Raw genomic sequence first — 16079 nt, 5'->3', positions numbered from 1 at the left:
GCCTTGGAAACTGCTACAGAAGGATCATGGAAGTCAAGTATAAGGGGTGGAAATAAAACAGAAGATGGCTCAGTTAAGATGCAGCCAGATTATTTTTGGAGATGGGTGCCAAGGAAGGACTAAGCATGATTTAAGGCATGAGGTGCCATTCTTCTACATGGAAAGGCCAGACCCTCTCACCAGTGGTCCCTTTGGCTCATACAGTCGCTGCAGCATAAATGCCTCCGTCACGTTTTCTTCTGTCAAAGGGCAAAGAAAGGAGCAGAAGTCAAAGCAAGATTCCTTCCTACCTCCTTCCAATCGCATCAGAGCTCACCCAACATCACTGTACCTGGTCCAAAGTCCACCGTGGCATATAAGCCCTGCAGTGTCCCACACTTGAGTTCAGATACTGAAGTGCCATCTGTGGTGAAGAGCACAACTTCCTCACCCAGGGAGGCACGAAAGACACCCAGTAGGTGGCGCATGTAGTTATAGTCACAGGCATAGTAGCTCCCATATTCATTCTCCACCTGCCTGGGGAACAGCTGGCATTAAAGAAAGGTGATTCAGAGCCCACACCCTGCCTAAAGAAAAAGGTGTGTGGTAAGTCTTTGTATAGAGCCTCTCTTGTCAAGCACTAGATCTGCAGGATGATGCCCAACCCAATTTGCACGGGAGGCTGGTCACCCAAATAGGTGCACCTCCACTCTTTGTAAAGGAGGAAAAAATACTGTTCTTGAAAGTTCCAAGGGTGCCTGAAGGGCTTTATTGTTTACAAGTCCCTCCAACTGGACAGGGGGATGCAGGCACAAAGCAGTGGTTTAAGGCAGGGGTGAGCAGTCTTCTGTCTTTATTTTTAACTGAAATATTGAGATCCACCAAGTAGAGCCTGGTGTAAAAGCTATATACTTGTACTCCGATAGTAAGTTACTTAGGGCTCAGTAAGGTTTCACATCAGGGAACCTCTGAAGGTGCAACCAGAGGCCCAGGGACACACAATGCGCCTATGCTGCACGCACCTGGACACTGATGATGTTGCCTCCATTGTGGTAGAGATGAGGCTTGATCTTGGGCAGCAGGACTTCCAACCATCTGTCCATAGCTTGCAGGTAATCTAGGAGCATGAATCAGCTTGCTCAGCCAACAACTGGGGCTCCTTTTCCCTATTTCCAACACCTTGCTAAGACAAGAATTGGTAATTGTGGTACTGTGTACAGAGAAAAGGTCTGAAAGTGCTCCTTGGCCATTATATACCACTCACATGGGCTGCTTTAATTCTGTGGAAGAGACATGGAAGTTGGAAGGCCCAGATGACTGGCCCTCTAACAGCTTGATATGAAGCAGCCAGAACCACACAAAGACACCAACCATTTAGGACTTATGACCCTCCAGATCTTGTGGATTATAATTCCGACCATTCCTGAACAATGATGGCTGGGGTGGATGGGAAATGGAATCCAAAAGCATCTGGAGAGCCACAGGTTCCCCACCCCTGATCTTTTTGCAAACCATTCTGAGGTTTTGTACAGTCAAGCGGTATATAAATTTTATGAAATAAATAAATTTACAGAATTGAACATGAGATCCAGAGGGTCTGCCCCCTCCCTCTAGTTCTATCTTACCTGAGTCAGTTGTGCGCAGGGCAATATCTGGCTTTGTCAACAGCCAGGATGGAAGGCCACCCTAGGAAAGAAGGTCAAGAGGTAAACAGTTCAAATAATGTCAGGGTCCGTAGTTGCTCCTCTCCTGCTCCAAATCAATAAGAAATGGTGGAAAGGTCATAAGGCAAGAATCTAGGGTGGAAAAAGTAGGTTTCAGATTTGTTATCATAAAAAAGTTGCTGAAGCTATGAGAGCAAGAAAATGTGTAGAGATCAAGAACTGGGAAAGATAATGTAGAGAAAAAGTAGAAGATTAAAAACCTAGAAAGGTAAGACAAAGCTGAAAACTCAGAGAAATAACGCAAGGTAAGGAGTTAAAGAGGATAAAATGATCAATGACTAGCAACCCTCTGTATGAGAGAGGTGAACTGTGCAGCATTCAGGTACTGCAAGTGAGTTTTAGCCCATCTGAATCTTTTGCCCAGCACTCACCATCTCCCATTCGGCACAGATGTAGGGTCCAGGTCGCAAGATCACCAAAAGGTCTAACTCAGCAACCAAATTCAGGAATTTTTCCAAGTCTCTGTCACCAGAAAAGTTGTAGACACCAGGCTGTGACTCATGGTAGTTCCAGGGCACATAGCTGAAGGGTGAAAATACATATTTCAGTTTGAAATAAGAAGGTGAGACAAGGAGGATACACCCCAGGAGATGCATGAGGATTAACAGGGCAGGAATTTGTTACTCTTTTTATATTGTAATTTTATGTTGTGAACTGCCCTGAGATATACAAACGAAGGCTGGTATACAAATTAAATACATTACACACACACACACACACTCTCTCACACTCAGTGGCGGAGCTTCATGCTCTGGCACCGGGGGGGGGGGGAGGAGGAGAGCAGGCGGGGGCGGGGCTGGGACTGGCACGCATCCTGGGGGTGTGGCACGCCACCTGCGGGGGTGTGGCACCCAGCACGGGCAGGGGGGCAGCCACGATGGCACCCCGCTGGCATCGCGCTGCCGGGGGCGGTGCACTCCCCCCACAATCCTCTTCCTCCGCCAGTGCACACACTTATGGCCTAGGCTGAGCAGATCCAAAAGAGAACACAGCTCTTGCACCTTTAATAGTTGTGCAGAAGAGGGAATTTCTGTAGGTATAGTTTGCATAATAAGCTACCCCCACTGACATTTCCTCTGTGATGTAATTATTATAGGTGCCAGAAACACCACCCATCTTCCTTCTTTGCAGTTCATCTACAACTGGTTCTCAGCCTAGTATGGCCAAACATTTAAATATAACGAGGAACAGAGGGGGCATGAACAGAAATCTTTCTCCCTCAGCTTTTAGGTTGGGATGAGAGTGGAGGTGATTCCATTTTAAAAGAAAGCTGTACTGGAACAGGCTCGTGTATTTGTCATCTGGGCTGCACATTTTCAGTGCAAAGAACCTCCAGTACATGGGCCAACTCCACCTTCAGACAGCATAAGCTTCTCTGCTCTAAATGTTGGCCAGAGCCTGCAGTGAGGACTGTACAGTGAGAAAAATGGAGCACCTGTGCGCAGTCATTAGCCTCTGTCCTTCACTGTGGCACAGAATAAGTCCCAAGAGCCACACTTCCCCTTCTGGTCACTTACATTTGCACAGCATTGAGGCCACTCATGTACATCTTGAGGAGCCGATCTTTCCAATAGGCAGGTGGGACCCGGAAGTAATGGATGCTGCCTGAGATATAGCGAAATCTAGCACCATCTTTGAGGAAGCAGTTATTCACATAATCAATGCGGAAGGAACGGTCTGTTGAGGAGGCCTGGCATTCAGGACAGGAGGGGAAAGAGAGCATTATTATTTTTTGTATAAAATTGAAACTTCATCCCATCTCCTGCTGGGAGGATCAAATAGAGAATGTCATCCTCTTCCCCTCTGCCATAGCAAGAGATATTTACGTCATCTCCCTGACTATGGAACCTGGGTAGTAAGCTTGACACGGACTGTTTTATGGGTAAGTCTGCAATGTGATTGCTTTGAAAAGAATCCTTCTAGATTTATGAGACATTATTCCTCTCCAGCTCCTGTAAGATCAATTCTAAGATCCCAGTCAAGATTTGCACCTGAGGTTCAAGTCTGACCCACTCCCTCCAGGACTCCAACACACACACACACACACACACACACACACTCTAATCACTGGTTCACATGTGGCCCATTTACTAAATCATAATTTGAAGCCACTCAAATCTCTGCTTCCAATGCTATGCTTTACCCTCTGCAAATATTCGCACACACAAAAAGTTTTTGTCATTTGGTTTGCCTTACCTTGTCCTGCCCCTGAAATTGTTTCCACTAGTACAGACTGCTCATCATTACTGGCCAATTCACCGAGAATGTAGCCAGTTTCTCACTCCCTTGCGGCCATTTTTTTGGCTGAATGGGGTTGTTTTTAAAGCAGCATGGCTTGATTACATATTGGGGAACTCCCAATATTAACCCATTCCTATACAAAATAATAGATGGGGGAAAGGAACCAAGAAGAGGTAAGGAAAAGCTTGAGCTCAGTTTGACTGGAGGGAGAGCAAGTGGGGAATCTAAAGCAACAGAAAAGGAAATCCTTAAAATTCCCCTAGGCAGTCTAAGATGGTTCCATCTCAGCTGTTTCTTCCAAAGAAACACCCTCCTGCAGTTCTCCTTCTTGTTGCTTACCTGGAGTTGCAGGCCTCCCAACACCACCATCAAAACACACAGCAGCAGCTCCATCTCTTTGGTTACAGCTTCAGCCCGGGACAAGAGAGTCACAAGGAGTCATCACATGACAAGCTAGTGGGCAGGCCTGGTGCTTCCTCCGGTTGGCCCCTGCGAGGAGGGAAGTAAAGACAGGCCACAGGCCTTATTTGAACAGAGAGGTGGAAAAGAGGAGGCAATGTTCCAGCAACTATATACAGAGTCTGTGACTATAAATCAGGGGAGGAAATTATGAGGCACAAAACTCCCTCCAAATCCCGGGGAGAGAATTATGAAGCAGCACAGAGGAACTGGAACACAGAGTTGGTTTCCCGTACTCAAATTACAGAAGTATGAGAAACATAAACTTTTTCAAATCATCAGTAATGGTAGTTTGTGCTGCTCAGAGTTATATAGTGGATAGAAGCAGAGAGACAGCAGAGTTGGCACTGCACTGCACAGCTGTCTACCACTAGATCAAAAGCCTCAATCTTGTTGTTTTGGTAATGGCAAAAGGATGAAGGTTTCTATGGCTCTGTACACACCATGCATTGAAAGTATGTTACTTTTCCCGAAGAATCTTGAGAACTGTAGTTTGTTAAGGGTGCTGGGAATTGTAGCTACACAAGGGACAAACTACAGTTCCCATAATTCTTTGGGGAAAGTCAGATGCTTTTAATATATGGTATGTATGCAGCCTCAGGGGACTTTAATTCTCCTTTATACATATAGACAAAATGTGGACATGTTTTGTAAGTTAAATTAAGTATCCAAATGAGCTACACCAAATGCAGTGATTAGTCAAGGACCTGACATGCCTATCTAGTCTACAACAGCAGAAGAATCAGTGAGAACATCTAGTCTGACCTCCTTCAGATAATTTAAGGAATGCTCTAATCTATTGTAATACTGGGGGGCTATTACATTACAAATAACCAAATAATCTGTTTGGTCTGAAGGCTATGAGTAATGGAAAAATTACATTCTTTCCCTCCCACCAGCAGCTTGTTGCAATGATTAATCTGCACAGTCTGCTAAATCCTGGGATCTATCTTCTAATATGGATGTATCCGGTTTTAACTTCCAGCTGTTCAATTAAATTGCACTTTGACATTTAATCCACTATCATTAATCAGTGCTTATTTTTCTTTCTGAGAGAAGCTGCAAGATGGTGCTCCATTAGTCTCCTTTACTATTTGGTTTGTTTGTTATAATCATTGCTTCCTTGGTGCCTTTCTGCTCCCACATTTAATACTGTTGCATGCCACCCTAGTTTCTGAGCAGTGCAGGATTCCAGGGCTTCTAGGGGTTCATTTACCCTGGGTTTGTGTTTCCTTTGGGAATGTGGCACAGTGGAGACTGCAGTGTCTTTAGGATATATGGTTTATTTACACATATATACAACCTGAGCCTACAATGGAAGGGTTCACAGCATTAACACCCCTAGAAGGCCTTGCTTGTCTCATAGCCACAGCCTTAGATTCCAGCAGAAATCAGGCCTGGCGCTCTCTCGCTCTCTCTGGCTTTCCAACCTACTGTTTTTGGCTCCAGCTTCTAGTTCACATAACTCAACCCTCAACTCTGTCCTTTTGTCTTTCCAACCAGGGAAGGAAGGCCCATCCATTTGCCCTCTGGCACAGAGCCACTCCCTTTGCTCCCTGAAGGACTCTTACTTAGAAGGCTATTACCAGGCTGGCCTGGCTATTTCAGCAACTGAATCCATGCTGGATCTAGGAATTAAAAGAAGGGCTCAGGCATACAGCCTACCCACTTCCAAACTCATAACAAAGCTAAAACAGGTTGCAATTTCTCCTAACTACAATTAATGTTAGAGGCCTCTCTTCCTTGCTCTGTGTACCCCACTGGCATAAATTTATCCCTTTCTATAGGAATGAGATGCTCAGCCATATAGTGTCTTATAATACAAAGTCAGACCACTGGTCATCCAGTCCAGAAATTGTTTATAGCATCTTTATAGTCTTGGAAAGACAGTAGTCTTTCTCAACCCTGCTTCTTGAAACCTATTTAAGTGAAGTCACAAGGAACTAAACCTGGGAGATTCTGTGGGCAAAGCTGGCTCTGTCAGTGAACTCCCCAAAACAGAATCCTAAGAGAAACTCAAGTAACCAATGATAAAATTATAGAGGTCAAGAGGACTGAAAAGCCTGCCAGTCTGCACCTTGCCCAGTGTAAAACTATTCATCCACCAACCCCTCACAGTTCCAGACTATAATTTGCCAAGAAGAAGGGAGCAAGTGCACTGCAGAAAGGTGCATGCAGGGATAATAGTTTGAAAAGACTTGCACAAATGGGTTGAGCTACACACTACAAGGGAAATCACAAATCTCCTAGGGTCCTTACCAACCTGACTGGGGGATTCTTGCCCAGTCCCAAATACAGGCACAAACAAAACCTTGTCTACTAATTGAATGCTTTTCTTTTCTGTCCAACACATCACATATTTAGGCAGCAGGCAATGCAGTTAAGGAATGCTGTCAATGGGTTTGACTCCTTATCACTTGACTGTGGTTAATTTTGGGTTTGTGGCATGTTTGTGGTTTAAAAGCTGTGTTTAAATTTGGCAGGATGTACAATACTTATTAACACAGTAGAGCATGAATATCAGAGTCCAGTGAATGCATCAAAAGCACAGTCCCAGAATTAAACCTGAAGAAAACATACAAGAGTAAGTGTCATCTATGATTTAATATCATTTTGGATATATTCTACTGAAAAATAAAGATACTATTACCTGTTTGTTACGCTACTCTATGAACAACTGTGGTACATTTTATATGATTAATATTATAGATTTGTTTTGTGTATGACGTTTTAATATGTATTTTAAATAGAATACATCCAACTTACAAAAATTCACCTGTCATCTAAAGAACCTTTTACTTACTGGGCCTTTGCATTACTGTGTCCAGTCAGCAGCAGGAGTCATTTGTATACCCGCAGGATGATGCATATCTTTGCCACACCAGAGCTATATCACCTTTGATGTCACCACATTCTGTGCCACCTCACAAAGGGATAGGATGTTCTAGGAATATGGGTCTCATCAAGAGTCACAGACTGGTACAAGTTATGAGAAACACATCAGGTTCCAGAAATACCACCTTAGTTTTATTCTAAGCCAGAGGGATTACTTGGACATTATATGGGGTGCCCCCCTTCTCATATTCATATTTGAGAACTGAGGAAATGAAATTATTTTTATCATCATTATCATCATCATCCATAGTGGTAGTAAAATTAATTCTCCTTCATGTCTTGTGGGTGGCTGGTGTAGTGAACTTAGTGGGAGAAAATATGCATTCAAATCCAAACTCTTATGGTACCGGGAAATTGGAAGGGGGGTGAGAGATCTTTCCCACCACCACCACAAGCCTTGCCTCTCCATACTAGGAGCCAAAGACAAAGAGACTCTGCTACCAAATGTAGCAATTCACTGATAAATGTATCTATGTATTAGGTCAATGGAAAACTTTAGAAATTCATATAAAATCACTGCAATGACAGATTTACACCATTCCAACATTGTTCTACTCAGAAGGAAAATGGCTAGCAGGGGAGGAACTTATGAAATGGGTAGGGGCAGCCATAATCCCTGAAGGGTGAGACCCCCTACTCAGTGTGTCCCACTGCTTGGGTGATAATCTCTAGCATCCTGGCACCTGAGTACCAGAACAGGTAGTCATTCTAAGGACAATCCCAAACCCAACCTTAGTGGATTGGGGTCTTGGTCAAGACAAAGGGTGTGCTTAACTTGTCTGGGAAAACAGGAAAATGTAAATACTCACCTTTGTTTTGCCTAAAGATTGGAAGGTGGGGGTCATGTGAGGACAGGGTAAGTCTGGTCCTCAGGCTTCTGCCAGAAGACCCCTCCCAATTTATGACATAATTATGATAAATGTATGATGTTTTACTAAGAGTGTTATGCGTAAGTTGAGAAACTTATAAAAACTTTGTTTGGGACTTCTCTCTGCTTCTTCCATGTGGTAGTGTTGTTGCAACAATAAAGATCAGGCCTACTGGCCACTGCTTTCCTTCGATCTCCTGGCTAAAGTCTCTTGCTTGTGACCCCCAACCTGAACCTATGGGAGCCAAAGTTAGGCAATTGTGGGGTGCTCCAATGACTCCCTTATACTCAAACACCAAGTTAGCTGAACAATATTGGGCTAACCACCACTGGCCTACCCTACCTCACAGGGTTGTTGAGGATAAAGAGGGGCGGCAGCATATACAGCTCTTTAGAGGAGTACTAGGTTAAAAACGTAACAAACAAATAAAATGTTGAAGCCTTACATAGGATTCAGAAGGCGAGGGGTAAAAGAAACAAGAGGTGTGCAAATTTTATGAAAAAAGGAATAACAAATCTTCACAACAGCCCTGTGAGGTAAACCAGTGTTTATGACGGTGTGCATTTACTTGGGAATAAGCCTCACTAAATTCAACACATTTACTCCTCAGTAAACACGCATGGGGGTCCAGAAACCACTAACCACGTCCAACCACAACACTCTGTCCCCTAAACTGGGACATTCTGCTCTTGTAGCTCTTTTTTTTTCTCCCCCTCCCCCCATTCCCTGTTCAGTTTCCTCCCTTCCACGCTCCCTGCCCTCCGCTCCCGCAGCTCCTGCTCCGCCCCCTTGAACGGTTGCTAGGCTACCTTCTGCGGGCGGCAGTGCGGATGGCGCGGAATAATGACGTCGAGAGGCGGAGTGCGCGGCTTCTGTCGCGCTGAAGCTCCCTCGGAAGAGTCCGTGCGCCGGACAGAGACGGGTGAGTCCTTAGCCCACTCCTCTCCGCCCCCGCCCCGGCCCCGCCCCATCTCCGCAGGTAGGCGGGGCCTTAGGAAAAGTGACAGGGTCGTGGGCTTCCACTATTCCTGGCTCCAGCCTTCTGGGGCCAGAAAGAGAGCTTCGCGTGGGCTCCTCAAGGCAATGCTTCAGCTCCCTTCCCCCTCATTTTGAGCCCGGGCTCAACTCCGGGAGCCTAGTCCGAATGTCCGGGCTCAGCACTGGAACAAAATGACATAACAACGAAAGCGAACGTGCCTCTAGCCATGTACAGAGTGTATGCCCCCTCGCTCGTGGCGGAGTCAGCTTAGGCACCGCACTGCAGATGGAGGGAGATGTTGGTGACAAAGCCTTCATCCCAGGAGTGCCCACGCGTGGTTTTCTCCTGGGAGGTGGGGAAGCTGATCTCTGCTGTTTCTGCCTCTCCTCCACCTACTCCGGAATGCAGCCTCTCGTTCAAATCGGAATGATTCAATTGGAGGTCACTTGAGTAGGAAGCTGGTGTCATGTGTTTGTAAAGTGAGCTGTCGTTGCCAGCTGTCACCTGGAGAGATAGGAAAAACTAGGTCTCCTCGGACCCCAGATACCAATCAATGCTAGAAACTGTTTAATTTACAAAGGCATGTACTGTGTTATAGGGAGCTTGCCATGGGTGTTTCCAAAATGTTTCATTTATTACTTGCACTTTAAAAACTGTAAACTGTAACACACTTCTAGTAGCCATTCACTGAAACATTTTCACTTCCTCTCCTTGCCTGAATGGAGTTCTCTGTGTATATAATTCAGCTGGTGTCACGATTTAGACTGCAATCCTAACTCCATTTACCTTGGACTAAGCCACATTGGATTCAGTAGGACTTACTTGTGCCTAAGGTGATACCAGTTATGGGCCATCATAGACATGTTGCTGCATGGTATGCATTCTTTTCCTGCCCAGATGAAAAAATGGGTTTTCCCTTTCTCTGGGGATGGAGAGGGGAGAGACTGCTGTAACTAGACATAGAATCCTGAATGAATGAAGTTGCAGTCTCATTTCCACATAAGCAGGCTATTTGCTTTTGGAAGATCCAGTGAATATATTTTTCTCAATCTTGAATTGTGACTGATCATCACATTTGAAGTGGGAAATTAACTAGACATACTCTTCTTCAATCCGCCAGCAGATTCAGTGATGACAGGGTGGAGAATTTGTTTTCCCCCAGCACCTGTTTGCTTGAGGCACCTAGGATCATTTGCTTTCTTGGTGCCAGTTTTGTGGATGCTGTCGCTAAATTGCACATGTTAGGGAACAGGAGACTAGTAAGTGAACACTCCAATCTTTAGGCAAGAGAAAGGCCTTAGATTATCTTGTACTCCCTTTTAACTCTAGAAGTTAGGTCTGTTCCACTATGAAAGTGCTCATGTATTAAGATCTTTGTGAGAAAGGCCTTTCCACGTTCCACCAATAGCTCAGGTGCATTTCTTGTGGGACAGGGCCTTCTCAGTGGCTGCACTCAGTCTCTGGAGTTCCATCCCTAGACCCATCTTGACTTGTCTTTGATGCACTGTCACTGACTGACCAATTTTATTTTATTTTATTTTTATTTACAGTGCAAGTTTTTAGCTTTCAGCTGGCTGCTGGCTTTAATTCCTTTCATATTTATTAATTGGAGTTTCCATTGTATTTGTTATATTATGAGTTGTATCCAGTGAAGCTGTCCCATTCTTGCAAGAACTTCAGCTTGTGCAATGGAGCTTGCCCTCTTTCTGCATCCCCCACACGTATCCTCTGGGTTCCCCCGCCCCCAATCCTCAGAAGCAGATTGTGGGGTGGAGCATGGGAAGAGGAGGGGAAATTCTAATGCACAAGCCGAAGTCCTCGCAGGAACACAAAGATTTTGTTGGATGCAGCCCCTTCAAATTGTTAATGCTGTTAGTCATCTTCAGCATCATGTATGAAAAGGCAGGAGACAAAATATTATAAATGAATAAATATTGCTTTCTTTCCCTCTGTAGGACCTGAAGGATGTTGGAGCAACCATCATGGGCCAAGCCCTATGTATCTGCTCAAGGGGAACCATCACCATCAATAACAAACGTTACCTTTTAATCCATAGACTTGGGGAGGGGTGAGTATATGAGAACTGAGGACAAATTTTTCACACATCTCATCTACACATTGAGCACTGTCATTGTTAGCAAGAGATAAAGCTGAAAGTTACATCATCTAGGATCCGTGTAGTCCAGTGGTGGGGATTCTGTGGCACGAGATGCTGTTGGATTTCAGCTTCCATCATCTTTGACCATTGTCCATATTGGTTGTGACTGGAGGACACATATTCCCCATCCCACCCCATCTACCAAATCCACTGCAGAGGCAATATTCATCCTGTACAAATCACCCCTCAATTTTTTTTTCATGCTTTGGTGTAAGCTCCTTGGAACTTACTTCTGAGTAAATGTGCTTAGGATTAAGCAGCAAATATTTCTGCAGACAGCTACAACTACTCTGAACAACTTGTTCCGTTGCTTACTCATTCATTACAGTTGGCAAGTTTATTCCTGATATGTAACCAAAGTCTTCTTTGCTGCAATTTGAACCTGCTGGTCTTCCCTCAGTAGTTTTGGTAAACAGACATCCTCACTCCTCTGTGTCATCCTTTAGATAACTAAAACACACTGAACTGCTAAGCCGTCAGACCAGCTCGGTGGTGGTGGTGTTTTTTTCTGATGACTGCAAATGTCTGATGTTACAGATGAAACTGCAGGCAGCGTCAGGATATAGGGTGATCTATCCTCCAACCTTCATTCCCAATGGGTTAGGTTAGGGACACTTTCAGTGTATGGTTGAAACCCTCGTTATTGATAAGCCTGTTAAATTGCTGTGTAATTTTGCACTGTTTGCCAGCTGTGATGATGGATAGAGAGGAGCACAAATACATTCCTGTGCCACAGCATGAAATTAATGCCTTATTCCTCAGCTGATCGTTGGAGAGGAAGAAGGTTACATAATTCCCTCTTTTTAAAAATCTCCTATTCTGAGTTGTAATGGCACTACTTTGTTAGCTTAGAGGTGGGCAGGAGCAGAGGCCTGTGCGTACAGGCAGCAGGAGAGGAGAAGAAAAATCCTTTCCTCCCCCTACCAAGCTGCCTGCTCTGTTCCTGACATACCTTCTCCCCACACAGAGGTTTTAGCTACGTGGACCTAGTAGAAGGGCTGCACGATGGGCGCTTCTATGCACTGAAACGCATCATATGCCATGACAAGGATGATCGCCAGGAGGCCATGCATGAGGTAGAGATGCACCTTCTCTTTGAGCATCCCAACATCCTGACCCTGTGTGCACATGCCATGGTGGAGAGGGGATCCAAACACGAGGCCTGGCTCCTGTTGCCTTTCCTGAAGGTGAGTGTGAGTGTAAGGTGCAGGTGGATACAGCAGTGCATGCTGGGAAATGTAGTATTTGTGGCTACATCATGCAAGGCTGAGAGGTGTTGTATACTGGGACCATAGCTGCAGAGGTTGGTCTCTTCCAGCAGCCGCCTGGTTCCCACCAAGGATGGATACATGAGGCCATTTTCAGGATGGAGACACTTGATGGAACCCTGCTTCTACACCAATTGCAATCGGTCCCATAGCATTTATTTATAAAATTGTTTTCATCTTGCCCTTTGGACTCCCACCCCAGGTGGCCTGCAATCACAAGTTAAAAAAATTAAACCAATAGAGGTTTCCCAGGGTACAGAATGGAAAGGGTGTCATCAGCATATAGATGGTACCCAGTCCCAAATCCTTGGATAATCTTTCCCAGTAGTTTTCATGTTTCTACTAGACAGCATAAGGGACAAGCTGAACCCTGAGATTCATCTCATTTTTGGCTGCCAGAGCCTCAGAGTGCATGTTATTCTCCTTGACTTCTATTGGACCAGATTCCAGAGCTGTCCTCTGTGATAAAGGACCTCCGTCTGCTTTTACAGACTTTGCTGCTTCAGTTTGAAAGGATTTAGTAACATGGCAGCACATGAGATTTTGTGGCAGGTACCACAATTCTCAGGGGATCAGATAATCTGATCTGGTTTTTCTCTACACACCCCTTAATGTGGTGGGCATGGCAGCACCCCTGTGAAGTCAGCTTGGAGCCTCAGGCATCCATTCCTTTCCTAAATTCAGCCCAGATCAATAAGCTGAAAGCAAAGGTTGTCTTTATTGTAGTTTTACTCCACTGTGCTGTGCTCAACTGTGCTCCCAAATTTCTGCTATGCTTGCATTTTGGCCCTGGCAGAAAGCTCCACAACAATAGTCACCTAAAAACAGCAGACCCCAGCAGAGTGATAGGGCAAGTTCAGAGCTGGAAGCATGGTGACCCATAGTAAAGCAGAAATAAGTGCTTCTTGGAATGGTTAGGCAATCAGGCTGGCTCCAAAGCTGCTGTCCCCAAAAGCTTTTTTTTTTTGCATCTTCTCGGTCATATTGGAGTGGGGATGGTGCCATCCTCTAGGAAATCACTTCCTTCAACCCTGTGCAGGTGGAGGGTTTGTACCTAATACATTAAATGCACTAATAGAGGATCTCTTCTTCATCCGGTATTTTTTGAGGAGAATATGTGTGATCCCCATCACCAGCGTGCCTGGGCTTCTCTTTGCAGAGAGGGACCCTTTGGCAGGAAGTTGAAACTCTGAGAGATAAAGACGCCTTCATGCCGGAGGAGAGGATCCTGGCCATCCTCCATGGCATCTGCCGGGGCCTGCAGGCCATACATAACAAGGGCTATGCACACAGGTGAGAAGCTGGGTCTAGAAAGCATGGGGCATTCTCACCGTTGGAACAGAGCCCATGTTTGGGGAGGGCGGAGGAAGTGGGTGACGTAGGTGATCAGTTATAGATCAATATTGACAGCACCGACACAGGAGTTTGCAAAGCTAAAGAACCACATTTTGACATGGAGCAGTATTTGCAATAGGGGAAGCCAGAGCCTGGGGACGTAAGAGGTTCAAAGCCGACTTCAAAGCTCTGATGGTTCTGTGGCTGGACAAATCAAGGATCTTTTTTTCAGAGACCTGAAGCCTACAAATGTGCTCCTGGATGATGAGGACCAACCGCTGCTGATGGACCTGGGCTCTATGAATCAGGCCCGCATTGAGGTGCAAAGCTTGCGGGAGGCCATGACTATTCAGGTAGGAGGACAGCCTGGTGAAAAGGAAATGGGAAAATAGCTGCTTCCAGCAAAGATGGTGAAGAACCCTCTAAATTAGATTAATTGTAAAAGGAGCTCAGGCAGGCACCAGTCCCCTCAACACCTGCAATTAAACAGAAGAGTGGAAGGGAATGTTAGCAAGTTGTGATCTTGTTTGCCCATGCAAAACGATCCATGTGATACTATGCAATCTTTGCTTCTGTAACATGGAAAATTTCCACAGAGGAAAGAGCAGTTTAAAAAAACTTCACGAAGTTCTCAGAAGCTACCTATTCCTTAACTAAAGTCACCGTAAGTTGGGTCTCCAAAAGATTAACAGTATTCCCCCTTCCATCCCACATAGCGTGGTTAGGGCTGCAACAAGAGGCAAAAAAACTAGCATATAAACTCTGATGGGTCATTAATTTAGAAAGTTATCATCTTTCTCATAATGAAATCATAATGTCAATCACTTCGAAGTATATGTAGAATTGAGACGCCTGTGGGCAGGCAGAGCCTGAGGTTTCCTTCCTTCCTTCTCTGGTATGCTGTAATCATTTACTTTAACACTACTGCCACTGCAATGCCTATAACAAATTATAGGCATTGCAGGAATGTTCCTGAGGAAAAAAGTTGAGACGAAGGCCTTCTGTTTACTTTCTCTTTCTCTTTCCCTCTCCCTCTCTCACACACTGTATTTGAGATTAAGTTCTTGTCTTATTTATTATTTATTAAATTTGTCAGTCGCTTTATATTGCCCAAAGCGCCTTCCCTCTAATTTATTTTGCAGGACTGGGCTGCCCAACGTTGCACCATCTCATACAGAGCACCAGAGCTGTTCACTGTGGAGCGTGAATGCGTCATCGATGAACGTACTGACATCTGGGTAAGGATCCTCCATTTCCATTTAGGGGGAAAAATCCACTTAGTCACCTAAGTCAAAGGATGCAATTCCCCAATTTGTCCCTGTGCAAGGGAGGGAGATCCTGTCCTTGAGATGCCTTTCCATTCAAGAGCCAGCTTTCTCCCTACTCTCACCTTGCCTCTGCTTAGTCCTTAGGCTGCGTTCTGTACTGTATGATGTTTGGAGAGGGGCCTTACGACATGATCTTCCAAAAGGGGGACAGTGTGGCCTTAGCGGTGCAGAACCAACTCACCGTGCCCCAGAATACCAGGTAAGGAATGGCTGTGTGAAAGGAAGGTTGTCCTTGATCCAAGACAGACCAAGTACAAAGCGCCTCTGAATTTCAGGTACTCGCCTGCTTTGGAACGCCTCCTCTCCTCCATGATGGTGGTGAATCCCCAGGAGCGCCCATTCATCACTGACATCATAGGCCAGCTTGAAGCGATACAACCACCTCCCACCGGGCAGGACATGACCCGCATCTGAGCCCAGAGTGTGTGGGGTAAGCATGGAGGCAGCAAAGGAACTGAAGCCCACGTGGGGGACCTCCAGTGGTTCAAAGTTTACAGGAAAGACTGGACAAGGTTTCATTCGGAAACTCTTCCGCAGTGGGGCCATTGCCTGCCTTGGAACTTGCTTGAAGGTCCTCCTGCCATTTTCACAGGTGGCCTAGCATGCACCTTACTGGGCTTCACCTGCGTTGTAGGCTATGGTCAGCCACCTCCCTAAAGCAGCAGGATGCTGCTCTTACAAGGGACCAAGATACCTCATCACCGGCTGGGAAAGAGAACCCAGCATTCTGTACTCAAGTACAGCTTCTAGATGAATGATTTAAGAAGCTGGTGTCTTATTTGTTTTGGTACAGGCATGTCTTCTGGGCCTGTCATGTCAAATAAAGTCTTCATACTCAGCTGTA

At 45.4% G+C, this 16079-nt stretch overlaps 2 protein-coding genes across 7 annotated transcripts in view; one reads left to right on the top strand and one right to left on the bottom strand.

Moving 5' to 3' along the window:
• GLB1L (galactosidase beta 1 like) overlaps positions 1-9060 on the bottom strand; it is a 14775-nt gene extending 5715 nt beyond the window's left edge. Inside the window, exons 1-8 of one of the 4 annotated variants that reach the window (XM_079953495.1) lie at positions 8977-9060; positions 4284-4433; positions 3221-3393; positions 2075-2225; positions 1605-1665; positions 1002-1096; positions 332-512; positions 181-239 (exon numbers count right to left, since the gene is read on the bottom strand). In XM_079953495.1, coding sequence (XP_079809621.1) covers positions 181-239; positions 332-512; positions 1002-1096; positions 1605-1665; positions 2075-2225; positions 3221-3393; positions 4284-4337 — 774 coding nt within the window. In that variant the 5' untranslated portion in view covers positions 4338-4433; positions 8977-9060. Of the gene's footprint in view, positions 1-180; positions 240-331; positions 513-1001; positions 1097-1604; positions 1666-2074; positions 2226-3220; positions 3394-4283; positions 4434-7179; positions 8073-8107; positions 8246-8976 lie in introns of those variants that run through there. The other 3 variants (XM_079953494.1, XM_079953492.1, XM_079953493.1) reach the window with 3 other exon arrangements.
• Positions 8955-16079, top strand: STK16 (serine/threonine kinase 16). Of its 3 annotated transcripts, none has more exons than XM_079953530.1 (8): positions 8955-9089; positions 11102-11214; positions 12272-12491; positions 13732-13865; positions 14140-14260; positions 15050-15145; positions 15313-15434; positions 15511-16079. In XM_079953530.1, the coding sequence occupies exons 2-8, from the start codon at positions 11129-11131 to the stop codon at positions 15647-15649; spliced, it is 918 nt and encodes a 305-aa protein (XP_079809656.1). In that variant the 5' UTR covers positions 8955-9089; positions 11102-11128; the 3' UTR covers positions 15650-16079. The 3 variants fall into 3 exon arrangements, with proteins under 3 accessions (XP_079809656.1, XP_079809657.1, XP_079809658.1); XM_079953531.1 differs by lacking the exon at positions 8955-9089 and adding an exon at positions 9103-9146; XM_079953532.1 differs by lacking the exon at positions 8955-9089 and adding an exon at positions 9421-9726.

Source organism: Podarcis cretensis (genome assembly GCF_951804945.1).
Source record: "Podarcis cretensis genome assembly, chromosome: 1".
NCBI classification, from domain to species: Eukaryota; Metazoa; Chordata; class Lepidosauria; order Squamata; family Lacertidae; genus Podarcis; species Podarcis cretensis.
Note: the sequence above shows the minus strand (reverse complement) of the source record. Positions and strands in the feature narration are given on the sequence as shown.